The 27,881-nt window shown below is 46.0% G+C and overlaps 2 protein-coding genes across 6 annotated transcripts in view; one reads left to right on the top strand and one right to left on the bottom strand.

Annotated features, from left to right (window-relative positions):
• The window catches only part of LOC119185467 (uncharacterized), a 631,054-nt gene that overhangs the window by 238,973 nt on the left and 364,200 nt on the right, over nucleotides 1–27,881 (bottom strand). The gene's annotated exons all lie outside the window — the stretch shown is intronic.
• Nucleotides 1,673–27,881, top strand: part of LOC142784695 (glutamate receptor ionotropic, kainate 2-like) — a 118,919-nt gene continuing 92,710 nt past the window's right edge. The window contains exon 1 of the mRNA XM_075883178.1: nucleotides 1,673–6,611. Coding sequence (XP_075739293.1) covers nucleotides 6,461–6,611 — 151 coding nt within the window. The 5' untranslated portion in view covers nucleotides 1,673–6,460. The remainder of the gene's footprint in view (nucleotides 6,612–27,881) is intronic.

The raw sequence follows: 27,881 nt of genomic DNA, 5'->3' as shown, positions 1-27,881 counted from the left end.
AACACAGCATATCTTATTTTTCATGTTATTATAAGATCACCGTAAATTTTGTAGAGTTACAACTGATCCAGACTGAATAAAACGATGGAGGCGGGCCCTCTGTTCACGAGAATTTATTTAAACAAAGAAAGGCGGAAGAAGTAGCACGTAAAAGACACCTCTCCAGCAAAAATAGGCATGGCGTAAATTTTATCAGGGCTTTTTGTTATTTTTAAAAGGTTATAGAGGCAGCCTGGTTCCTTCTCAAATGGTAAACCAAAGACACCGCGTTCGAAGCCAAGTACTTGACTGAAGTGTGAGTTTATGCGTGTGTGGGCGCATGTTTGTTAGTGCATGTATATGATTGAGCCTGTGAGCGCGTGCGTTTGTGTGCCCATGTGTGTGATTGTGTGTGAGCACTTGTTGTGGGCATGCGTGTGTTAGCATGTGTGTGTATGTATGTGTGTTTGAGCGTGTGTGTGAGAGTGCGTGTACGAGCGTGTGTGAGAACGTGAATGTTCGTGTGTGTGTGTGTCTGTGTGTGTGTGTTATCACAAAAGCAAAATACTATTCGGGTGTTTTTTTAATTTCATGGTATCTTTTCACTGTTTTTTAGCAAATAAGGAGTGACAAAGTGCCTAAAGGCAGTGATGAAACAAACAATCGAATAATTGAGAACATTTTCAGATAACGCAGGAACTCTTGACAAAAACGGCTACCCAGACCTCACAAACAGCATTTTCTAACAGGCTTCACGTGAAATAGCCACTCTTATCTCTCCACATCTTGATAACTAGTGTTCTTACTAACTTTCAGTTTTACTCAGAGTTACCATCATGTTGTTGATCATGATTGCGACATACTTTAATGCTACCGAACGCGTGTAACGCTCTTAAAAGCTGCGAAACTGGTATTCGGTCAGAAAGTGGGAACCCGTTATAAAGAACCTTTCCACTCGTTTATATCAAAGGCGATGCCGGCGCTTTTCGCCGGTTTAATAAATGACGGAGTCATTCAATCGATATTGATTACACAGTTAGCAAACATCGTTGCTTCGACCCGTTCTCTCGGTGCGGGTACTTCAATATCCCTGTTCCCGCACAAAAGCTTCAAGTTTATCAGAAATCCTACACCCTTTTTATCCTCCCGTTTTCCCGAAAAAAGAATTAGAAGTAAGCGCGGACACAGATATTGGAGTCGATATTTGCAGAGAACTTCTACCGCAGGCGTCGTGCTATTGAAGTCAGTTATATAGCGGCGCTTTCCTATATCGGTCTTAATGGGATAGTCTTTCAACAGCCTGTGTGCCGAGAGCCACTGGTTGGGCAAGGCCTGAGCTGCACTTTGATGTTTCTTCTTTCAAGAGTTCATCATAGTTTTCTAGACCTTTCATCCGTGATAACGACACCTACTGGTCTTCCTTCACACCTGACGTTCGTTGGCAGGTGTAGGGTTCATTTAGCGAAGAGCCTTCCATAATCATTGTTGATAAGCAAGAGCTGCGGGTCATTTAGCCACCTGCAGTCTCCAATTATCAAGGAAGAATTCTTTTGAAATCCGCCTATTGACAATTACTTTCCGCAACAACTCCGCGCGTGCAGCCGGCACAGGTAAATCTACCTCCAGCCTGTATTCAGGACGTACACTGAAGTGTTCAGGGAACTCCAAGTACGCTACTAAATTTATTGTTTTCAATTATTTTTCCGGAGGCTTCTAGTTTTGGTCTGAATTTTGATTCTACCTAAATGTATTTTGTCGAGCGCACATTGATCTCACTAAACAGAACAGCTGAGTGAAAAACACTTTCGCAATGCCCTCTCAGCAAAACATCGGCATCCTAACCAACTACCTAAAACATGCATGATTTTTTTGTTCAACAGAAAGGTAATCTATGCGGCGCACATAAAACGCTGTAGAAGAACAGACCCAGTCGTTCATGACGTGCAGTGCGTCGTTTATCCTACGGGATGAATGAGCTAAATCTTATACAAGTCGCTCGATTTAAGAAGAAGCTATTTAGTATAAGGCGTGATGCCTTCACGAATGCTAGCTGCTCGATAAAAAAACTTGGAGGACGCTTGAGCTTTGCCTTCGAGAGCAGAACACGCTTCGATTCTCTGCGCATGCCTCAACCGTGCAGCAAATAAATGAGTTTCGGTGCGCGTAGCATTAGCCGTTCAAAAGTATCCCGGAATTCCTACTGCAAGTACCATAATTTTAAGGTGAAAGCCTTTGATATCTCATACACGTGTCCATTAATCCGTGCTCGGGAACGGCGTCAGCTGTGGCCTCTCGCCCACAGTCTCTCAGCAACCACGTGTTGGCACAGCGACGCATATAAACAGTCGCACCACCACAGCTGTTTCAGTGCCGCAGCTTAATCAGTCAAATGTCCGTACACTTTGAAATATACAAAGGGTCCTTAAACTTTCCTTTTAACAACCATCAAAGGGTAAACTACGCGTCCATAAGGCAACATGCGAACCTATGCAACCGCTCACTTTGATGCTTTCACCCTTGATGTTGTATAAATATGTCTGAGCGCCTTGTAATGGATGGACTCTTAATACACTCTACTATTGCGCAATTCACATGTTTAAACGCCTGGTGTTCTTGTATAGTTTTACCTCGCAACATTTCATACGGTAATATATGAAGTGTCCAGTGTCTCCTACTACTATATTACACGAATGTAGGGCGTTTCTCAGGAAGCAGTTTCGAGCAATAACGTGGCTATATGGCAGAACACCTGCTTGTCACGTGGACGGCATGGGTTTGAACCTCACTTGAACCCTATATATTTATTATTCCTTTTATTTGCCTTTTTCACGATTCTCCGGGCCCGCACAAGGCGGGGATTTTGCACTCAGAACCAATGGCGCCGACACTGACGCTGCCTCTTTAAGTTATGCGAAACGAGTTCTTTGACACTATCGGCTGAAAACATCCCAATCTCTCAGTGTTTATTTTTTTTAAATCTTTAAGAAAGTGCAGCCATTCTAATGTCCCGTAGAACGTCACGAGAAAATGTGCCTTGGTAGTACATTATTTTCGTGTAATTAGTTTTCGGAGGTATTGAGTGTTTTACTATATTATATCAGAGTTTCCAGTATTTCTCAAACTACTGAGATATGTGTCTAGGAAGACGCAATATTTCACGTTATATAACCCATATTCATTATCAGCCCACCTCTAACATGCTTATACCTGTGGGCTTTTTCAGTATGATATGGTTGATTCTGTAAATAATGCTACAATATCTTTTTTCCTTCGCAAACAGCGTGAAAAGGGGCGTGTAGTTTTATTTCAAAACGTTGTTTTGGGACGCAGGTGATGATGAAAGCTTGTTCAAGCATGGCGGCTTGCCCCACTTTGACGCAGCAAGTAAAATACTCCATTGCTTTTTAACGCGATAGCGTTAGAGAGCTAGTGTCGCAGAAATTCCGCGGTCGGCGTCGGCTACGTTGGTTGTGAGCGAAAAATCAAGAAATAAGCAAATAGAATGAAGAATAAAATTTTCGGTCTCATTGATGGCGAAATCTGGGCCGTTCACGTGGCAAGAAGGTGTCCTACCACAAAGCCATAATGGTACTTGCAGCTGCTTAAAGAAAAAAAACACTACTTATAGTCATGTAGTGGATGGAAAGAGTCTCCTAGCTGCATTTTATATGACAGGTGTCACGACGAAAACAAGCTCGTTCGGCAATTTGTAGGCGCATTTCGGAGGCTATCAAACTACGTTCAAAAACGCTAGGATAGTGCAGCCATCGCCACATCACTAAAAACACACAATAACTTTAAAACAGCCACGAAAATGGACATTTACGTCCATCTAGCCGAAAACATATCACGCCTTTTCAGAGGTGTTGGTCAAGGAAACAGCAAACCCTAGATAATGTGCTGCCCTCTGTGAGGCATTGTGAGACACCTTTTTGCCTCCGAAATGGCGAGCGCGTGGTGTGTATCTTGGAGGCCATGTGATTTTTGTTTCAGATCAAAAACCTGTATGTACCATCGCGCGCGCACGCGTGCGTGTGTGTGTCTGTGTGCCACATGCAAGACATTGTGAAAAACCTGTCTCCACTGCAGCAGAGCGCCGTCCTAGTAGAGGGAAGTGGCCACTGCACAGTCACTGCAATACTATAGATACGTCGCGCTTGCGTGCGCACGCTGTGTGCATGCGTGCGTGTGTGCGTGCTTGTGTGTGCGTGTGTGTGCGTGTGTATGTGTGTGTGCGTGTGTGCGTGCGTGTGTGTGCGCGTGTGTGTGCGTGTGTTTTGTGCGTGTGTGTGCGTGTGTGTGTGTGTGTGTGTGCAAAAATAATAAGTATCGCATTTGCATTCAACTCTTAAAGGCGAAGCTTAAGGGTCCACCGATTTTTCATCAAGTCATCTTGGTACAAACTATTTATAACTACAATTGAAGTAACACACGCGCGCACGCACTCACACACATGCTCACACATGCACGAGCAGACACGAGCGTGCTCAGACACACGAACACACGCGCACACGCGCCCACATACATACAAGCGTGGGAATTCGGTTCATTACAGGGCTCTCCCGTCCCCTTTTTAGAGGACAAAGAAAAGCGGCCACTTCCACTTTGCGTTTGTGCACGCTTATGCACAAACACACGCTCACGTGCAGTTTCTTGCAGAATTGATGATATGACGCATAAATGCGTATTGCGATGAACACTGGACAGTGGCACCAGTACAGTTTTGCAGATACAAAGGGTGTGGAGATAATGGCGGCCACGTAAGCTGCCTTTAAATGATAGCTATCTCTCTACAAAGCTCACAGATGATGGAGAGCTAGAGAGGTGATTTGAAATGCGCGGGTTGCGCACCGTCTGACATGAAGGTTTTCGGCGAGCTCTGTAGGTGGCGGCCCGGAAAGCACCATACACAAGCGCGACGCGCAAAAGCGTGCGAGCGTAGCGATGCCATACCTAGCATTGGCCCTTCAGTGGCTCCTTTTTTTTCGTATTAAAGTATTCCGCAACCTTTGCTGCTTGTCGTTCCGTCTTTCTATCCATCTCTCTATCTCTTTCGAGATTGGTTTCTCCCGAAGTGGCACTCGCAGACCTCTCTTCCCTCTTCTTCTCCACACCTCTCCTTCCGTCCCTCACTCCTTCCGAGAAAGGCGTGCTCGTGACACCCCTCTCTGCAAAGACGAGATGTGGAGCGCTTAGTCGGCGTGCGGCTGCATTCGCGGGACGTCGTTGGTGCGCAAATAAGGGAGCGTGGGAAGTCGGGAAAACGTCGTACAGTCGTCGCCAGTTATTCAAGCTGAAGCAATAACAGGAGTGGTTGGGCTACGTGATCACTGTCTCTTCCAACTGGATTAGCTCTCGATAGCAAACATATCGGATCGTCCATCTATCCCGAACAGCGTTACTCCGTGAGAAGGCATTCTGCAACGTCACTCAGCAACAACATGAATTCAGGAAGCTTGCGACAGTTTGACTTCGTTTGATTGGAAACACGTGCTGTAACAGTAACCGGCGGTGACAAGAAGTGGAACGTTTTTGCTCGTGAGTGCACGGGACAGTGGTGTGAAAGTTAGCGGTGGTGCATCTCTGTAAGATTAAGTGATCGCAATTTATAGGTTTCACCGAAAGCGTTGAGAAACAAATCGTAATCCGATTTACTGAAGACAGCATGACAGGAAGGCACAAGAGGCAAAGGGGACTAGGGACATTCATATGTTACGCTGTATCTGTGTGTCAAGTTTTCCCTTCATTTAAGGCAACTTTGATTTTGGAGTTTCCAGCATCTTTAGAGCAAGCAGAACTGCTATATGTTTGAAGAACACCGTCTGTGAAACTTGCAGGGATTCTTTCCTAGTATACTTCTACTTTCCAAAAAAAAAAGATGTCACGAAGGTAGGGAAAATGAATTTGCAAAACATAAAAAAGGGAGCCGAAAAGTCACAAATTCCTTGGTATTTCGAACAATTATAAGCTCTATGTGTACATTCCCTAATTTAAAAAGTAAGATAATCACTGAGCAAGTCTTATTTGGAGCAGACTACATTCTCTACATTGAAGACATGGTTATTAGGATAGAGATCAACGCTCGAATTCGTTGAGCTTTCAGCACACGGTAACCAAAAAACTGATAAGCGTCTTTCTTATCAATCCTACAAGAGGCAACTGTTGAAAACGTGAACGCGTACCTTTGGGAAGGATTTTAATACAGAACGCCTGTCTTTGTGCAGTGGTAGGTCCTTTGATCTCGCCGATATTTCTCTTCAATCTGGGAAGTTCAGGCACAGCATCTCGACTACGGTACAGCGAACGAAAATCATTTTAGCAGCGCTTTTCTCACACATACTAAGCTTGCTCATGATATTCGAGTCACGTCTTTCATCGTTGTGTATCAACGGGCGCTAAGCTGAGGGTGGTGATGAAGACCTGCACGATACTTCTGAGGAAATGCCCTTCCCGCTGATACGCGGGACACGGCGGCGGACGCATGGCTCGGCTTTATCGACGTGACGTGGGACGGTTAGTGGCCCCGAGTGAGTGGCGGTGGCAGCGCCTCACATTTTTCATCGCAGCCTTAGCTACCACACTCCCAAAAGGAACCTACACGAGCGCTGCGCTACCCGATGTCATCCGAATTGGTGAGTTAATTGTTTTGACAAAGCACGCTTTGCGTTCTCCATTTTTCGGTAATGTATTTGTCGTTTTCCTCTTCTTGCTGGTAACAGGATGTAGGAAAAGTTGTCACGCGGAGTCACTATCGACTCTCTGCTTATGAGAGGGCCTAGGTGATTTGTCATAAATATACAACAGCACAAATGCATTGAACCGATGGTGAAGTTCAGTAAAGAACATTAAAGTAATGAAGTGGGGAATGTGAAGGGGGGTTGTGTATAAAAATCTTTAAATGGTGCAATTGATGTGAAGTAGCGAAGAATAAATATACTGATTCATTACACTTGACCGTTAGCTAGTATACAAAAAAGGGGATCACACAATTTTAGATAGCCTAAGATACTGTCGGTTCATAATAGTCATCAAAAGAGGCAGTGCCCTGATGCGGGACGAGAACAATGCTGTCGATGCACTATTTACGTGAGATGATGAGCGTTAAGTTGTAATATTCGCAGCTGTAGAATCTGCAGAAGTTATATTTTAAGCATGTGCACTTTTCTGTGATGCGACAATCATATAGACAGACTGAACGGCACAATTCTCAGTGGCTAAGCAATGAAAACAAGGTGCTTCGAAGCAAATGTCTTTTATGACTCTACATAAAAACTTTTTTAATTATTGAAATGGTGCAATTATAGTGGTATCGGCTACTCCTTCTCGCTCAAAAGACAGAACACGAAGTAAAAAAAATAAGGGCATAAAGTTCAATACAGTAGAATACACGCTGTGAAAGAACATGACAGTTCAAACACGTTGTATGCACACGAGTGCACAATCACAAGTTCAGCAAGAAAAAGTCAGTTCACGTGTAAACGTTCAGTATAAAATGTTCCGTATTTCTTGATGTACAGTGGAAGCCACACTGAGACAAATGATTACACATAAAATCCAAAATGCCTTCCTTTATGTGGTGTGCGATGAGAGAACGGCGGCATAAAGTTTGACTCCGTGAATTGAAATGAACTCTCTGATGACCCCTTTATAATGCAGTACAGTAAGAGTAGTGGCATGCAGCAGATAACACAAAACATTTTTTTCTGCTGAATATCAAAATATTCTCTTTGTGAACCAGACTTTAGTATGAACTTTGTGCAATGGGTTGTCCTATGTAAAATATAAAGATTAAACATTGCCTGCGAATCAGTGGTGCTGAGCACCAGCATTTCACAATCTCGAAAAAGGCTTAAATTAAGCAAATTTACACAATAAATAAAGTGCTCTATACATTTAAGAGGCAAGCTGTACGTTACGACAAGGTTCGCTTGTGTATTTAGTAATAAAACTCACCGCCAGAATAAAATTCGGCGTATCCCACGTACCTGAGAATCGACGTTATGCGAAGCATGCGGAGGGAACGTGACGATGTTGCAAATTTACTGTCGAGCAAAACGTCATGAAATGACGCTAAATATATGCACATATGTTGCAAGCACAGGTGTATGTTTAAGAGTTGCAGATTTTTAAGTGACCAGGTGTTTGCGCTTGCGCAACGATGCCAACTAGAACATTAGCAACACCAGAAGCTTACATGAAGCGCCTACGCTCCCGAGGATGCTATAGCCCTGGACGCAGCTACATAGACGAACTTCAGCGCATGACAACTAACCACAATTCACGTTAGCCCGACGTGATGACTGTATTAAAGGAGTACATTTGTAATGTTTATAAAATTGGGTAGGCAGCACTGAAACCACTATTGACGTTTCATGAAGATCAGCGTCTATTTCCAAAGTAATTCCGACACCTGGCATAACATTGTGGTAAAATGCTTCATTACCACGCAGAATTCTTGGGTTTGATTGCAGCTGGGACCCTGACATTTATTCTTTGCATTCGTCGGATCCACTCTACCGAGGTCGGGTATTTCTGAACGTTCGTGCTTTAACACTGCCTATGTGTATTCTCTTCGTTCCCGGGTAGATACTAAGCATAAATCACCTATGGCACATACCCGCGTACCAGCGGCACAGACCTGCCCGTAGGTATGTGTCACTGTCCAGCGGGAAGTGTTTGACGACGCACGTGACACGATTGTGACATTACTCATGTTTTGACCAGTGCGTCATATTCGTCAAACCATCTTACCATCCCATGCTAATATAGGCTCACGCCAAGGTAGGGGGTGACCACGAGAGCACCCAAAAATAAGGCCTAGATAGATAGATAGATAGATAGATAGATAGATAGATAGATAGATAGATAGATATGCTCAAAGTCGCCGAAGTTCACTAAAAATGCTTCGCATTTTAAAAGTAGCTAAAGGCAGCCGCTTACTGAACAAGGTCTAGGTGTCACGTGTTGACTAACCAGGCCGGGTACTTGTGAGAATGGTGCCCATATATGTTGATATTGTCCTTCCTTATAAGGGCTTACTGAGGCCGTATAACAAATCAGCATTATTCAGGATAATGATTTGCAGCAGCCGCGGCCTTTGTGTGTCTGTGTGCAAGAGCCAAAGCCTCATTGTGCGGAACTTGTTACTTACAGAAGCGCAAGCATCCACTTCAACTTCATTGTGATCAGCACAGAGCTCTCTGTGCTTAAAGAATCATTTGTAACGATGTATTGCAAAACCAAGGCCGCATTTCCGATATGATACATAAGAAGGCCTGTTTTGACGAAATATTTCCTGTTGCCACCACTTGTTTCATAAATCTATCGAGCTCCACGTTCGACACTTGTGACTGGCATTATTCGGTGCAAGCGGGGTTGAGAGAAAATATTGTTTGCGTGTCATGCCCTACCAGAAATATGCGACAGTGGAAGAACAAAATATATATCGAAACAGACGTCTAATTTATTTATTTATTTATTTATTTATTTATTTATTTATTTATTTCAGGTACCCTCATGGCCCAGAGGGGATTGTTGAGGGGAGTGGTACAGGATCAGGATGTTGAAAGGTGTTCAAATTGTACAAACATTGCACACATATGAGCAAATATACAAAAGCACTGAACAAACAAGTATCCAGCGGTGCGTAGAAGTATACAAAAGTTTAACACAAATCTACACAGGTATTGCCTCTAGCATGAAAAATAACCAAACTAACATTGACAACTGTATGCATAAGACACATTATAAGGTAAATAAACACTATGAAGTTCAAGCTACACAGAAGTGAAGTAATCAGACACTTTTTTCCTAAACTGGTCAATATTGTTAGTAAGCACTAGGTATGGTGGCAGGCGATTCCACTCTGATGTAGTTCTAGGAATAAACGAATTTGAATATAATACAGTGCGACATTTCGGGATACCAACTTTGCAAGAATGATCTATGCGCAATGAAACATGAGCAGGGGGTAAGATAAGAGCAGTTTTAAGGGTGGCGTTCAATTTATAGATTTTAAAGAAAAGGCACATGCGCGATATCTTCCTGCGCAGTGTGAGTGGTTCAAGAGATAGAGTTGCTTTCATTTGGATTACGCTTGATAAACGGCCGTAATCGTGAAGGATGAAACGCGATGCTCTGTTTTGGGTTGCTTCAAGTGCATTTATTAGTAAATTATTGCATGGATCCCATACTGAAGACGCGTATTCGAGTTTAGATCGAACAAGTGACTTGCACAATAACAGTTTAACAGAAGCGGGGGCTAGAGAAAAATGTCGCCGAATAAAACCAAGCGTCCGGTTAGCATTTAAGATAATAGAGGAAACATGCATATTCCAACTCAGGTCTGCTGTTAAAATAACCCTGAGGTATTTATAGGACGACACTGGTAGCAATGGGGAGCTGCTTATATTGTAAGAGGAAGGGTTTAATTTACGTTGGCGTGAGAACCGCATTACTTTACATTTAATAATATTAAGTGTCATATGCCAAGTCGAGCACCAATTATCGATAGCGTCAAGGTCCTGTTGAAGCAAAGAAACGTCAGTAGCATTTTTTATTTCGCGGTAAATAACACAGTCATCGGCAAAAAGTTTCACAGAAGAAGTCAGATTGCTAGGCAGATTATTAATATATATAAGAAAAAGCAGTGGACCTAAAACTGAGCCTTGTGGGACGCCTGAAGTGACAGGTAGAGTTGAAGAGTTAAAACCATTAACATGAACAAATTGAGAGCGATCTGTTAGAAAACATTTAATCCACTTAAGGACGTCAGGATCCATATTCAGTTGGCTCAGTTTGTGAAGAAGCAGGCTGTGGGGAACTTTATCGAATGCCTTACAAACGTCTATGATTATGCAATCAGCCGCGGAACCATTATCAAGTACAGAATGAAAATTGTTTGTGAAGGCTACCAACTGTGTTTCACACGAAAATAATTTTCTAAAGCCATGTTGCTCAGGTGAAAAAAATGAGAATGATTCAAGAAATTCTGCCAAGTGGGAAGCGATGACGTGTTCAAATATTTTACAAGAAATACTCGTTAACGAAATGGGGCGATCGTTCGAAGCAGAATGTTTGTCACCAGATTTATGGAGTGGAATCACTTTACCTATTTTCCAGTAATCTGGAATCTCCCCTGACTGAAGAGACTGATTAAATATTTTGGACAATATTATAGCAGAATAAACTGAGGTGTTTTTGAGCACTTTTGTATTAATGTCATCGGGACCACAACTAGAAGATAATTTTAGGCTCTCAATAATGCGTACAATGCCATCAAAATCAAAATGAACAGGGTCCAAGGAGAAATCATAATGAGTGTGACAGGCAGGGAGTGACGAGTTAGTACAACTGGAAAATGCTTTTGCAAACGTGTCATTCAGAGCGGCAGCGCAATCAGCGTTGCTAATTCGGTTTGACTGCAAATCAACAAGAGAAATTGTCGAATCATCTGTATTCTTATTCAGACTCCAGAATTTTTAGGGTTTGCGGAAAGAAGTTCAGGTAATGTAACATTCATAAACTTATGTTTTGCTTGCTTTAAAGCTTTCTTATATGTACATACGACATCCTTAAGTGCTGACCAGTGCTCCGATTTTCGAGACCGCTTTGCTCTGATGAAGAAACGCCTTTTTTTGTTAGCAAGGCGTTTTAATGCACGGCTGAACCATGGAAACTGACGGTTAGTGGTAATAACTTTTTGGGGAATATGATGTTTAATGAAATTGTGAATTGTACTTTTACATACGACGCCTAATGCGCCGTATGTAAAAAAGAGGCTTCCGGAAGTGCCACTTTTTCGAAAGCGTCCTCGGGATTCCAGCTATTTGCAGCAGCTCACAAGCAGAAAGATACACCGCCACCGATTCTTTGCCAAAACTAAGTCGTTTTAGCTTATTGTTTCTCACTGTGACGGGCTTCCTTATGTCCTCGAAACAGTTTTTTTTTCGTATGGGAAGACTTATACGTTGATCTATTACTTTATGTTTCATTGCAAAGATTTCCACCTGTCCGCTGCAGTGCGCATACGCATTGCAAGCATTGTAGAATTCTAAGCGAGCACTGTCTGCGCTTCAGCCCTATCCTTCCGATATAAACTCGCGCGTATAAAGAAGTGTAGAATAAACAGGTAGATATATAAAATAAGTAAATTGATTTATTGACTTGGTGCAGCCATATGATGCATGCATGCTATCAGTTGTTTATATATATATATATATATATATATATTGTCATATTTTCAGAATCAGAAACCAAACCAGTTCATGTGTAAATAAGGGCAGTATGCAAGCTACTGCGAACTCTTCATGAAGATGAAAATATTGTCACCACTTAACATTCTTGTTCATCAAAATAATGCCATATATTTTAAATTTTCATTAGATTAAATGTCATGGGTCATGTCCCCTTCAAGTCAAAAGAATATTTAATCACGCTGCTTTATAGATAGCGATCCTTAGTTAATTTCATTTTTATTGTTTGTTGTGCGGAGTTCCTTTTTCCCACGAAAAATAGGTTTGCGTTAAAGAAGACAAGAACTACTGCTGAAATACGAAGCCAAAGGCATCATCATCATTCGCCACAATATTGCACTCTGTGGCTATTGAAGTACGTATTTCGTCTTCGCCATTGCGAGGCCGTTAATCAAGGTCTTGTTACGGCCACACACGTTGTTTAGACCTGTGCACGAGACAAAAATATTTATAGATGCCTGAACTAAAGTCACCAGAGAACCTGATTTTTATTGTAAAATGTTTTATTTGTATACTTAAGGTAGAGGACAGTATCCAATAATATATCGTACTTCACAAATCGCCGTGAACACGTGCAGATTTTCCAGCTATTTAAGAGTTACCCAAGGCGCTATACAGTGAATGACGCTCAACTGAACATGTCGGATATTATGGTACCACGCTTTCTCGCATGCGGCGGACGAATTATATATCTATCACTGCATTTGTAGGTAGTTTTGGTTAGGTATACCATCGCATCGTTGTTATCGATTAAGAAAGAGTATACTTATGTACCAACGGCAGTGCTCAGTACGTCATTGCTAAACGAACTCTCAAAAGGACAATATATGCTGCCTTCCCAGTTATTTTATTCTAGGCTCAGATGTTCAAATTCAAGGAATAAAAGCTTAGCCTTTAGCCTCTAATGACCTGACTCAACAACTCAAGCACGCAGATTGTTTTTTTCTACTGCTATCTCTTCGAAGCGGTTTAATACTCTTAGCCTTTGAATTTCGGCAAATTCGGGGAAATCTCACCCTCCTTTCTGTGCAAACAAACTTTCGTTTTCTTCTGATGTATACTGTCTCGGCGCGGCTAATGAACACCACACCCAGGGAGGCTCTTTGCGACCGCCTTTAATTAAAACCGAAGTCTGATAGTGCCACAGTGTAGGCCGCTCTGCCGAAAACAAGTCTCCGGCATCCTGCTCTCGTCAAGTCATTTGCGGCACTTTCTGTAGCGGCAGAGAATGCGACACGGGCACCAAAAGAGCTCTTGTCAATCGCTGTGGTCACTCCGTAGAAAGAAGACGCGCCAGTTAATGGCTCAATGCGAACGCGCATACGCTGTAGAAAGTCCCTGTCACCCCGATTGAAGACAAGCGCAGCGTTCTCACAGCGAGCTCATTTGAGGACGAAACTGTATGAAATGTACAAGAACTTCGGCTCGCATGACGACTTGAGGCCTGTTTTCACGATGAAACGATTTCGTACTCAGGGCTCATTATTTACATGAAATCGCACCCGGATGATAGAGTTGTTTTTGAAATCAAAGCATAGATGAAGTATTGAAACCGCGTTATAGACGATTAGGTGCGTTCGTAGAATGCCACGAAAGCACGGTTGTAGCATACGAAGCAAGCAGGAACCCCATTACACATTCGTACTTGAAATGTGGCACCTCATTAAAGATGAGGTCAGAAAAAAGTCATCCTTGTGGAGGGAAGACGGCGAGTTGAAGCACGTGATTTGTGTTCATTGTCGAAAATTTTTTTAAGAGCACCAGTGTGCGGATGAAAATTTTCGGAAATTGAAGCTCAATATAGTTTAAATAATGTTAAGCTATCGCGAAGTGCACATAAATTAGTTACCTTCAATTTTTTTCCTTACCGTTGATTGCTATAACGTTTTTATTTACGTTAAATTGGTCCATAGGATCAGATGATACCAGAACTTGTGCGGTGAATAACCTTCGCTGCGTGGGCTGAAAGGTAATATTTTTCTGCTGTAAAACTCAACAGGCAATTTTTCTTGTTCCACTGTAGAGGCATAAAGTTGATACTCCATAAGGTGGAATTACAAAGTCATGCTTCTCACTACGGAGAAAATGCAGCTCGTAGTTGATGTAGAACTAGTAAGCCAAGCGAGAAACGATGCAACACCACGTTACTAAACTGATTGTTGGCCTTGTTGGCACTTGCTTTATGACATAATTTGGCCGCAAATATCACAAACACACAGTAAAGGAACACACAACTTGTGTAAGTGATTCTTAAAAAAGAGAAAAGAAGATAAAAGTGAGCCCCATAAGTGTCTGCATCTTGTGCGAAATTTCAACTGTTGGTCACAAGGAAAGGGAATAAGGAAGAATTAAAAGGATGGTATTAAAAGGTATAGAGATTGAGATAGGAGGAAGGAGAGAGCGTCGTGCAGGGAGAGCGACACTCGGAAGCAAGAAGAGAGAGAGAGAGAAAACTTTATTAAAAAGTCAGTCGATCGTTTAGGCATGGCCCGTCGCCCCTAGCTGTCGGCCGGAATCAAGAAGAAAATAAGAAAGATGGACACGGTCGCAGGAGTCGGAGGACGAGGCACCACTCAGCGAGAGCTCTTGTCGGCGTCAGGAGATGGCATAGGGCAAGCCACTCGGCCATAGCTGCGCTCAGGCCGACTGGCTCACCCTACGCCACCGGTCGCACAACCGGTCGGCGCGAAATCCTGCGAGCGAGTCCCCAGAACTTGTGCTTGTCATGGTGTGTTCTGATTTTGTGATGTTGTCATTAATTAAACTTTGTCATTAACCACGTTACTACTTGAAACATGACCATCATTAAGACAGCATACATTTATTTTATGAGCTAAGCTCCTCTAACCATGGGTAGAGAACAGTGGGCTACCAATGCTGCTTTTCTGATTGTTTTGATTGTCATACACAAGAATGACTCACCACCACCTCTTGCGTTAGAAGCGGTAGACGCTACCGTTCTCGTCTAGGAATTCGTTGAGGCAGGCAACAGCACAGTTCCGAAATAAAACAAGACTGTGGTTCTAACCATTTTCGAAAAGGTGGTCTTGAGCTGTGTTAAAAACCGCTTTCGACCTCAAGTGATATAGTCTAAACTCGCAACCGTGAATACCAAGGCTCAATGTAGGCTTCTCACACATTGCATCAACCTTAAAGTGCAATAGCTGCACAAAAATGCACATTAAGTACTCCAGCCACTATCAACAGGGAGGTCATATGCATGGTGCTGCAGACGACACCAGACGGCGGCGTGCCCCACTAATTCCACAGCCCCCCTCAAAAAGCACGTGACGGCCGCCACACATTGAGCTTGGTAGCTCACATTGCAAGGGCCTCTTCTTCGCTTTCCTTTCACTATGCGCCGCACACTCGCACTCCCCGGCTCCACACACTCCACTGCACACACGGAGTATGCGTTAGCTATTCATCCCCCCAGAGGCGAATGAGCATCTCGGGTTTTCAAGGCAGCAGCAACGTGCTCGCCGCCAAGACGCTGCGGAGAGATCCCGGAAGGCCGAAGTGAAGAGGATGCATCCGCGAGTCCACCTGGCTCTGAGCGCCAGTGAAGCAGGTGCCACATAAGCTACGGCAAGCGGACCTGAACTAAAAGCTCGTGAGGCCGATGACAGAGGAAAGCAGCGACAGGCGAACACGGAAGCAGAACGGGCGCGGTATGCAGCAGCCAAGCGCCTGAAAAGGTCGTTACCAGTCTGGAGGTGCCGACGCGTGCTTCAAGCGCGACTTCCGAGACCACTCACTCTGCCACATTTGCAAGATATGCGATCGCTTGTGGCTCAATAATAAACACACCACCATTTCCTCTTATATACTCCTCTTCTGTATATATATTCAGCGATGTTTTAATAATAAAGATTGTATACATACAGTCACCCTATTACAACGTACCACGTCTTTAAAAGATGTGTGGGGCGAATGTTTCACGATTTTACAGATAAGCATTGGAGCTTCGCCCCAATCATCAACACTTACTTCGTAGAGATGACTTGGATTTTTTTGCGCATATATTTCATTAAAAAGGAAGAATGGATATATCTCTGACGACAGCGATGTTTTCGGTATACCTCGGTGAATGTGGCACACTAAAAAAATAACTATGTTTTTCGCCATATTCTGTATAGAAAGGAGGCTATAGTCTCGCCGGAACGGTGCGTCGACAAAGAAAGCTGAAAATGGAGTGCCTGAAGAAAATGTTGCACAGAGTACGAATTCTCTCTTTCCGACGCGAGAGGACACACGTCACCACGATTTTTTAGCGACGCCACTCGGTGCGCCATCCCTCATATATCACGCTTTCTGTCATTGCACTGTCTTGTCATGCCTCGCGCTTTTTACGTTGCTGTCTACTTTCAACTTTCGAACAACGATCGAATGAAAACATCACGGTATATGCCTCCACTCTGCAAGAAAAAAAATAGTATTCCTAACTTTTACTTCAGTACACTTCCCCTGCAGGCCGCCGTCTTTTACGTCACGCGATTGAGCACGTACATCTTCATTAACAATTTTTGAAATACATTTGTGCGTTCCACGCGGTGTAATTCAGAGAACCTTCCAAATTTCTCTCAAACTGAGTTATTTACTTATTGAAATAAGAGAGCGTCGTTCAGTGCAGTGCGACTGCATCATTATACTTCATTTGTTCATGCAGAGAGTGATCGTTGTGTAAATGAGCTGAATAGATAACAACATGAACACAACTTTCATAAAAACTGCTAATGATCCCACCAAAAATTATTTCACGCTTCAGCGAAAATTGGCTATAAAAATTGCGCACGTTTGAGCGCAGATCCTAGGACACAGTTCGTTTAAAGGATATAGTCTTAAAAGATGTAATAACCTAATTCAATCGCTGAAAAGGGTACAACCATGGAAAGCTATTTATTTCATTTCCCGTTTTCGAGTGCAGGCTATACAGCATATACACACTCAGTACGTGTGTGTGTGTGTGTGTGTGTGGGTGTGTGTGTGTGTGTGTGTGTGTGTGTTTACTCTAGCTGCGAAAATGTCTCCATGCAGAGTTGGCATAGGGCTCGCATACATTTTGATACCAGTTAATTGATTTGTGGGGTTTAACGTCCCAAAACCACCATATGATTATGAGAGACGCCGTAGTGGAGGGCTCCGGAAATTTAGACCACCTGGGGTTCTTTAACGTGCACCCAAATCTGAGCACACGGGCCTACAACATTTCCGCCTCCATCGGAAATGCAGCCGCCGCAGCCGGGATTTGAACCCGCGACCTGCGGGTCAGCAGCCGAGTACCTTAGCCACTAGACCACCGCGGCGGGTTGATACCAGTTAGGCAACTGGCACAGGCCAAATTTTGTGCAGATAAACAGAACAACGAACGACGAAAACAGAGAACCTAGCAAGTGCGCTAACTTTCCGCAAAACTGTTTATTTCGCCCGAATCACAAATATACGCTCACACGCTGCACCCAAATGTAATGCGCAGAAAAGTACCATCTTTCGTCATTCTTATTTTAAGAAAACATGCGCAAGCAATTGCACAAAAGGTACGCTCATCAAGGTCATAGTTCCAATGTTGATCCTGGACGAAACAGGACAGCCGTGGTGCCGTAGATAGACAAAATCTCTCATAACACAAATCGAGTCGTGTCACGTGCTAATGTGTAGGTAGGCTTCTCCGCTTATTCGAGCCTAATTAAATTTCGAGACTCAGCAGTGAAGCCCTTCAGAAGACGCCTGCTTGCAAGATAAGGCATGGAGCCTAGTTCCTGAACTGTAGACAGGTGTATCAGCTTGAAATTTCTAGAGAAATACAATGAATCGCTCAGGTGGTGCACTGTCGACTTGTCAGCGATGTCCGAATGAATGTAGTCAAGGCAAGGTTCAAATTCTGAGAAAAATTGTATTGTGCTAAGTTACACGTGAATCGGCAGCGGTTACATGTATAAGGAAACTGGACTCGGTGCAGGAGCTCGATCGGCTACGTCCGACGCTACTCGCGTCTCGGCTCGCTCTGCGATGCGTTGCTGTGCGGTCCCGGCTCGAATCTCGGCTCGTTCTTTTGTTTTTCTGAATGTTCGTTGAACCAATGGGCAACCGCGTCGAAAGGACGCGCTCAGGGCTCGGAGTCCACGTCAACGCAATGCAGCATTTCCCGAGCAAGCACGGAGACGCTGCCGGAGAAGGAGGCGCTGCCGGAGAATGAGACGCTGCCGGAGAATTCAGCTGTGCGAACTCGAGTGCCACTGACACGGCCCTCCCGAAAATTGCGCCTGTCCTCAGGCGTGCGTGTCGTTAGATGGCGATGGTTCCGTAACTTCTAGGAGCGGCTCCTTATATCTACGAAACTGCTCCACGTTGAGGATTTTTTGGTTGTTCATGCCCGGTGTGTGGGGTACTCTTTGGATATCGGCCCTGTTTCCTCCGACGAGGGCCGTTATCTCGAACGGACCTTCATAGCGAGGGCCTAATGTGCCTCGAGTGCTCAACTCAAGCAGGACGAGGTCCCCCGTTATGAACCTCGGAGTTCGCCGTTTCTTGTCGTATCGGACCGCTGTTTTGCGCTGACTCTGCAGTAGCCTCTCTCTTGTCTCCGCACGTCCCCTTGCCAAGTCTTGTGATGTCTGAGAGTCGTCGATGTGATGAGAGTCGTCGATGTCTCCCTCGACTGAGGCGAGGTTGAGCTCTCCTGGCAGGTTTGGGTCGTGGCCCTGCATGAGTCGAAATGGGCTGTGGCCACTGTGACGACGCTTCGTGGCGTTGAGTGCTAGCGTTGCTTGGGGTAGTTCCTTCTGCCATTTGTCCTTGATGTTTAGCATTTTGCGTAGCACCTGTTTCAATGTTCCTACCAGTCGCTCAATCAGTCCGTTTGATTGTGGCCAGTACGGTGGGGAATTCTGATGAGAAATTCCCAGTCTGTGACGGAATTGGTTGGTTTTCTTGTTAACGAATTCCTTGGCTTGGTCCGTAATAATGACGCTGGGAACTCCAAATCGTGGAATCCACCGCTTTGTCATGAAGTCAAGGTAGTGCGTCGACGAAGTGCTCGGTACGGTCACGGTGTCCTTGTATCTCGTGGCGTGGTCGATACACACGAGGATGTGGTCTCCCTTCTCGTTCAGTGGACCCATGTGATTCAGGGATATCACCGCGTTTGGCTCAGTAGGAATATCGCGTGGGATGAGGCAACCTTCATTCCGTGTCGTGCGGGTGTTTATAGTCTGGCACGTGTGGCAGGAGTCGACATACTCGCGTATGCCTTTTCTCATCGATGGCCACCAGTACTTTCGCTGGATCAGGTCTCTTGTCTTCTCGACGCCTAGGTGGCCATTGTTGTCGTGGAAAACGATCATCACACTGCTTCGGAGGGCAGCGGGAATTATCACTCTCCGACGGACCCGTCCTCCCTCGAGAGATTTCTTCACCAGTATGTCGTTTTCGATCTCGTAGTCTGAAGATTTGTGCTTGGCCTCCTCCCGAAATCTTTTGCAGTCAGTATCCCTCTCCTGAAACTCGCGTAGGCGACTGTGTTTGCCGACCACTACTGCGTAGCAGTGGAGGTCTAGGGTCGAAACGCCCTGGTCGAAAGCCTCTGCAGATTCCGACTGCCTCGAGAGTGCGTCAGCAGCGGAGTTCTGGCATCCTGGCTTGTGCTTGACGTCGAAGGTTTACTCTGCTAAGTCGAGCAACCACCTCGCAAATCTGCGGTTGCTGGCTCCCTTCTGGACGAGGTATGACAAGCTGAAGTTGTCCGTGAACACTGTAAAACGAGGGCCTCCTCTCAGGTAGACCAAAAACTTCTCAGCGATCGCCCAGTGGAGCGCCATGCACTCGAGCATATTAGAGTGTAGACCACGATCATGCTCGTTTAGTGATCTGCTTGCGTACTCTATGATTCGCTCCTTTACGTCTTGAGTTTGAGAAAGCACCGCACCCAGCCCGGTTTGCGAAGCGTCGACGTGAGCGTTAGTCGGGCAGTCTGGGCGGAAGGTCGCCAAAATCGGCGGGTTCTTCAAGGCGTGTTTTATGGCGTTGATGGTTGCTTCATGAGCGTCAGTCCATACGAAAGGAACGTCCTTCGCCAGAAGGTGCCGTAGCTTGTGCGTGACCTTTGCAAACTCCGGTATGAACTTTCGGTAGTGGTCAGCGAACTGCAGGAAGGAGTACAGCTTCTTTGCGTTGCGATGCGGCTCGAACTTCTTGACAGCGGCAACTCTGAATTCGTCCAGTGTTCGTCCTTCGGCGAAGATCACGTAACCCAGGAAAGATACTTTGTCTTGAATCAACTGGAATTTCCGGAGATCCATCTTCAAGCCGTTGATCACGACTCTCCTGAGTGCTTCGTTCAGCAAATCCAAAGCCTCCCTCACTGTTGTGGCTCCCTGCCCGACATCGTCTATGTACGTAGCTGTCCTAGGTAAGCCATCGAACGTGTGACGCATGACCCTTTGCATGGTCTGAGGGGCCTTGAAAAACCCAAAGGCCATTCGAAGGTATTCGTATTTCCGTCTGGATTGACGAATTCGGTCTTGTGTACGTCGTCCGGCTTCATTCGTATAGTCAGAAATGCCGTCTTCACGTCCAACACAGTGAAGTAAGCCGATCCGTCGCGCATGACATCGTCAATAACGTCTTCCATGACGGGCATTGGATAAGAACGGTTGATGGTTTTCTCGTTGAGGTTGCGATAGTCGTGTACCATTCTTCTTGGAGTCGTCGGGTGGTGCGGTTGGTCGAAGACTATCGTTGGAGCACCGTACTCACTTTCGCTCGGCCTTATGATGCCCTTGGAGAGGTAGTCATTCACCTGTTCTCGGATGAACTTGCGATCAGCCGGTGAGCACCTGTACGGCCTCGATGATACTGGTATATTGTCTCTGAGTTCGATGCTGTGCTGGGTGTGCGGACACACGCCCAAAGTGTCACCTTTGGAAGTGAACGCTTGGTGATGCCTTAACAGAATTGCGTGAAGTTGTTCCCTCTCTGCCTCGGTGGCATCCTTCGTTATCTTCCGTGTGGCGTCTTCGACTAGACTCGTGAAGTCTTCATCGGGTGCGGGACATTTCTTGTTGAGGCGCACGTACCCTTTGTCTTTGGAAACACTCTCGTCCGATTGCCGGCAAAACGTCGCTATAAGCGTTTCCCCGGTGCGGTGTGGTGTGCCTTGTTTCGGGGATGGCACTTCGGACGATGAAAATTTTCCGCAGGGCTCGACTGGAACGATTATCACATCGTTTGACGTGTGAAACGTTACGTCGACGTTCGCGACTCGTCGCCAGTCTGATCCCAGAATCAGGTCGATGCCGCTGGGCAGTTCCTTTACCACGACGTCTTCAAATCGCACATTCGTGGTGCCAAGTGTCACATCAAGCGTTCCAGCGAGAGTTGGGCATATGCTGCGGTTGAGAACTTCAATGTTCTCGCGTGATAATTATGCGTGTGTGGGAATGTCGTCCGTCAAGGCATTGGCACTCATGATGGATAAGTTGGCGCCACTGTCAATGCACACGCGGACGGGTCGGTTGTTAGCAGTACCGGACACTATTGGTAATGTGCCGCCCGTCGAATGCAAAAAACAGTTCGCTTGCCTAGGTGACGTACTCCCTGTTTCGTGGCTGCTATTGTCCCTCTTCGCTAGTTTCTCGTCCGCTCTTATCGTTGCTGGCGTTTTCGGCTTTCTACAATCACGGGACAGGTGACCGATGTCGCCGCAGTTGAAGCACGAACGAGCAGAGATGGGCCGCGGGTGTGGAGCTCCCGAGAAATTGCCGCGCGGGTTGGCCTTCGGAAAATTGGCAGAGCTGCTGGCTGGCACCCGCTGGTTTGAACCCTGACCACGGCTCGCTGTAGACGATGACGGTTTCTTGTCGTTCTCAGCATTCATGGTCGTGCGACGCCTCGCGTCGAGCAAAGCCGCTCTGTCAATGAGTTCGGTTACTGTGCCATACAGCTGCGCTGCGAGTGGGTTGGCCCATGTGTCCTCCTCGATGCCGCTGAGAATGAGGGAAATACGTTCTTCCTCTGCTAAACGGAACGGCGCCTTGTTCGGAATGGCGTTTTTGAGTACATGTACTCCACGATGGTCTCGTGGCTCTGAAGGCGTCGCTTCGTCTGCAGTTCGAGGAACTCCTGCATTGTCAGCTTTCGTTTGAATCGGAGAATGAGCGCTTCCTTCCATTGCTCCCGGGTGTCATACTGTGAGCCGTAGGCGCTGTGCCAATCTTTGGCAGATCCCGTCAAGCGGCTTGCTGCTGTCACCAACGTCAGCGATGGCGTCCAGTGGGCGAGCGCTGCGATTCTCTCCACTTCCGTAATCCATTCGTGAGCACTTTGTTGCGGCGTCCCATCGAACAAGGGGATTCAGGATGACGTGTCGCTTGTGGAATGAATCTGGATCGGGCTTGTCGTCAGTGGACTTCTCGACAGCGTGTTGGCGAGCAGGGCTTGTGTGTTCACGAGCGCGGCGAGGATCTGGGCCATGGAAGGTTCTCCCTCGTGCGTTTAAACGGTCGGCGCGGCGGGGCGTGCCGCGTCTTGGTTGGTGCCGTTGTTCAGTGACGGTGGCTGCGTCGAACCCGAGGACATCGTTATGTCAGCAGGGGCAGAATGGTGCAGCCCGAGGGTTGAAGTCGTCACCCGTTCCGTTGGCAGTGAAGTGTTCTGATGGGCTTCGTGAAATGTCTCACGTTCACTCGTGGTCGCACGGTTAAACTGGGCTTGCTGGCTGCTCAGTTCAGCGCAAAGCCTCGCGTTGTCGGCGGACAGTGTCTCCAGGTGCGCCTGCCTTTCGTCGTTGTAGGCAGCCTGGTCCTTCGTTGACGAGTCCGTCGGCTCTAGGGCTTGGCGAGTGATGTTGTCGCGGATGATTCTTGCGATGAGCTCGTCCTTTCGTCCGCAGCACCGTAGACCTCGTGCTCTCAGCTCGTCGACAAGTTGCTTTTTCGTTGCATTGGCCTTCGTGCTGTGGTCGAGGGTCGTGAACACGCTTTCGACGGTGGTCGTTTAGGAGTCCCGAGACGATGTACGGCGCGGCTAAGCTCCTTCTCAAGGCGTCGTTTCCTCCTCCGCATGCAGCTCGGTCGATTCACATTCTGTCGGCTGCGCCATGTCAGCGATGTCCGAATGAATGTAGTCAAGGTAAGGTTCAAATTCTAAGAAAAACTGTATTGTGCTAAATTACAGGTGAATTGGCAGCGGTTACATGTATAAGGAAACTGGACTCGGTGCAGGAGCTCGATCGGCTGCGTCCGACGCCACTCGCGTCTCGGCTCGCTCTGCGATGCGTTTCTCTGCGGTCCCGGCTCGAATCTCGGCTCGATCTTTCGTTTTTTTAAGTGTTCGTTGAACCAAAGGGCAACCGCGTCGAGTGGACGCGCTCAGGGCTCGGAGTCCACGTTAACGCAGTGCAGCGTTTCCCGAGCAAGCACGGAGACGCTGCCGGAGAAGGAGGCGCTGCCGGAGAATGAGACGCTGCCGGAGAATTCAGCTGTGCGAACTCGAGTGCCGCTGACAGACTGGTAATGAGAGCACCGCAACATTGCAGGCAACAATAACGATTTGTGTCTCGTGGCGCTCTGCAAACTTTGTTGGTGAGCCCGAGATTTGTGAGAATTGACCAACCATAAAGAAACGCCAGGTCTGAGTGCAAGGCGCAGCATCGTCACAGCGAAAGCTAAAAGAATGGCTTTCAGGAGCCTTTTGAAAACACTCATTAGGTAACTGCTGCAAGCACAATTGCTTGATACTCACTAGGGCATTATTAACAAACTTCTGGGTAGTAGGCTGGCATTCGGTATGCTATTTTTCGTCATTCTTCTGAAAAGTGCAGTATCCGCAAAAACACTTGCAAGGATATTTGTGCGAATTGTCCATGCAGCAGCTGACGACGATTATAAATTAGTGGTTATGCACCGCAGTTAGTAGGGGAACGAGAACAAGCTTTTGCAATGGGTTGGAGCATTGAACGGTCAACTCGTTACACTGTTCGCGTTGTGCGACGACTGGTTGTTCTCTCGCTGTTTTAAAATGCTTTATAAGTCGTATTAACGCGATTGCTTTCCCGACATAAAGTCTGCCTAAGGCAAATTTACCAACAAGTCGCAAGCACAAGCGTAGCTCAGTGCCATTCTGCTTCTGGTCACCGACACGTGCGGACGCAGGATGGCAGGTTTGTCAAGAGCTGTGACAGTGGCCGACGCTGGCCGTGGTGTCTCGTGCACATCACTTCCTAAGGACTACCGTTTAATTATGCCACCGCTGCCCTCAGGAGAAGGACTCAGACGCACGTTGGTTCTGCAATAAGACATCGCAGCACGTCCGTACGGGAATAATGACTGCCGAAAGCCGCTCAAGGAACTAGGCATCATTCAAGAGGTGAGCGGCATAGAAGCGTATCAGATGTCACATGTCTGGCTTCTTAACTTGACGACAGATGAGGCTAAGAAGACACTTCTTTCTGGACGCTGGCCTGCCCTCCTTGAAAGACCGGCCCTGCGACGTCGTCGCCCCATAGAGGCGAGAGGTGCATCTGAATTGCAAAGGGTAGCCTTTGACGTCAACGCAGAGACTGTGCGGCGTGCTTTCCGGGAGTACGGTGAAGTGAAAGAAGTCATCAGTGACAAGCGGAGAGACGAAGACTTCGAAAGAGTGTAGTCAACCATAAGATTCGTTCAGCTATCACTTAAGGAAGGCGTTACTACGGGCCACATACCCCACTAGATGCGTCTCGGGAGCGGCACGGCTGTGGTGGTCGGGCCAGGAAGAGCGCTGTTGTGCCTGCATTACCGGAACACTGGACACATTCGTCGCAACTGCAGGGTGCCCAGGTGCGCTGGTTGACGCGCTTTTGGGCATGAGCAGGCGGCCTGTACTCGTTCTTACGCCAGTGTAGCAAGTCGACCAACAAATGCCGACCACAATGAATTGTTGATGGATGAAGAGGAAGCAGAGAGGGCCGCGGCGTCGGAGTCAGCGGTGAAGGCGTCTCATGCAGTGGCGACCAGCGAGAGAGAGACACCTAAGCAAGACACAGATCACAATACGGCTATGCACACTCCAACTCAACGGCGTTTGACTCGGACGGAAACCCAACACAAGCCTGAACCAGTCATCAGCCCCGACGCTACTTCGGACATGGATATAGTCGAAACTACGCCAGTAATGCGACGCCTGAATGAGGGAAACGTGGCGTCCCAGCAGCGTGCGACCAAGGAAGATCAAGGGCAGTGGTGAGTGGCTGGCTCCAAAAAGTCTCGGGTTGCTGGCCGCCTGCGTTTGTCGTCGTTTTCATGCGGCGGCGATGGGACGACGCCTTGAGCGTCGGCCGGACAGTGGGATAGGTGTTCCTAAGGTAATCATCGTTCGCTAGGCTTTTTCTCATCACGACGGCGACGATTAGATTGGTGATGCTAAATGTACGTCGGCTTTCTGCCAAACGGCAGCAAACCAGCTTTACCGCCTGATTATAGAACAAGATCTAGATATCGTCGCTGTACAGGAAACTAAAGTAGAGAGTGAAGAGCACGCTGAGCGAATGGTACTGCCTTTCACGAGACTGTTCGATGTGTGCGTTTGTCACGTGGTGGGTACATCTGCAGGGTGCCTCTTGTTAGTTCAGCAGAGCCTTAATGCGAAAGTGCAGTCTGTAACTACCTGCGAGGTGGGTCGTTTTATTATATGTGATTTATCCTTACCAAGAAAAAAATGGAGAGCAATCTGTGTGCACACCCACTGTAATTCAAGAGAGAAAGGAGTTTTTTTGAAAACTTGATGTGTATTTGAAATGTGAACGTAAGCTAATTTTCGTCGGACATTTCAACTGCGTTGTTCGAGTATATATAAATCAAGTTTCAGGCCATACAGAGATTCAAGCTATGCCGTTCTAATCGATATGGTGGTGAAGGCTTAGCTAGAGGACGTGGGTGATTGACTTTGCAGGGGAAAAGGAGTTACGTTTACCCACTTTCAGCGTTCAAGCAATCCTAGACTTGACAGAGTATATGTGTCTTCTGTAATCATTCCTTCGTGCCATGATTGCAAGGTTACACCGGTTACGTTTAGTGATCATTGTTAGGTTTCATTCTCAGTAGGTAAACATAAAAGGAATAACGAACATTTTTCTTGAGACCTCTGGAAATTTAATGTAAAGCTATTAAAGAAGGAAGAGTTTAATAGCATTTTTTTAGATGGCATAGATGACTTAGCAAATAGAATACTTGAATCCTGAGGACATAAATGGGAACTATTTAAACAGACTATTAAACTGAAAGCTCTTGAGAGAGCCAGTACTCTGAGAAATGCTGAAAAAGAACTTGAAGTGCGCTTGCGGGAAAACTTGCCACAGTTAGTAGCGGAAGAATGTACTCAGGCGGGAACATCTTCAGAGGAGATAAACAGAACTGAACAAAAGCTAGAGTTGATAGACCAAGAACGTTATTGTAGAGCATTGATTCTAGCTCGAGCAGAAAACTTGGTAGCGGGAGAGATGCAAAGAAAACGAGCTCTTGGAGCTGAGAAGCGACATGCCTGTAAAAGTGAAATAAGAGAAATAGAATATAAAGGAACAAGGTGCCTACGAAAGAAGCAATATCCGGTGCGTTTTTTGAATATTACAAAGAGTTATTCACACCAACCAATGTACATGCAGATCGTTTTAATAGTGATTTCATTTCAATAATGCGAAGACTTGATGAAGAAAGGAAGGAAATTTTAGAATTGGCTATAACAGAGCGAGAAGTTAAAAAAGCAATTGACTAGTTAAACAGTGGTAAGTCTCCAGGACCTAATGGCCCGAGTGCTGCAGTATACAAGGAATTCAAACATGTAATTGCACCTTTTTTGAGGGAGGTATTTAACGAGGCTTTTAATTTTAAACAACTTCCACCATCGTTCTTGTCAGCCCACACGGTCTTAATACCTAAAACAGAAGACCCCGCGAAGTTAAGAAGTGTGACTTCATATAGACCAATCAGCCTAACTATTGTTGACTATAAAATCTTGATGAAAATATTGGCCAGAAGACTCCAGACAGTTATGACAAAACTAGTTGGGTCCCACAAAACTTGTGGCATAAAGGGAAGAAAAATAATGACCAACATAAACATAGCACGATCAATCCTAGAAAGTTGTGACGCTATGCATCTTAATGTTGCCATGCTTCAAATTGACCTGGAAAAGGCATTTGATCACGTGCCGCACGACTTGCTCCTTTCATTACTTGAGCACATTAACGTACACATATAGGGAGTTTGATTAGCGACAGAGTGCGCACGGCTTACACTGGATGCACGACCAGATTGGTAATAAATAAAACTGCGGGTGAGCGTATACCTGTGCTGCGGTCAGTGAGACAGGGGTGCCCACTATCGCCCCTGAATTTTGCCATTTTTATTGAACGTTTCTGTTTAAAAGTAAATAATAACGCTGCAATAGGCTGCTTTAAATTGCATAAAGCTTCGGTTAGCCTCCTTGCATACGCAGACGACACTGTAGTTTTCTGTACAAATTATGGCAGTATTGTGCATGCTGTAAATACCGTGAAACCTTTTTGTCAGGTGAGTGGTAGCGCCGTGAACTGGAATAAGTGCCTTAGCTTCTGGCATGGGGAATGGGACGTCACGCGAAGAATATTTCTAAACATTGAATGCAGGAAACACCAGT

This window comes from Rhipicephalus microplus, unplaced genomic scaffold (assembly GCF_043290135.1).
Source record: "Rhipicephalus microplus isolate Deutch F79 unplaced genomic scaffold, USDA_Rmic scaffold_15, whole genome shotgun sequence".
NCBI classification, from domain to species: Eukaryota; Metazoa; Arthropoda; class Arachnida; order Ixodida; family Ixodidae; genus Rhipicephalus; species Rhipicephalus microplus.
Note: the sequence above shows the minus strand (reverse complement) of the source record. Positions and strands in the feature narration are given on the sequence as shown.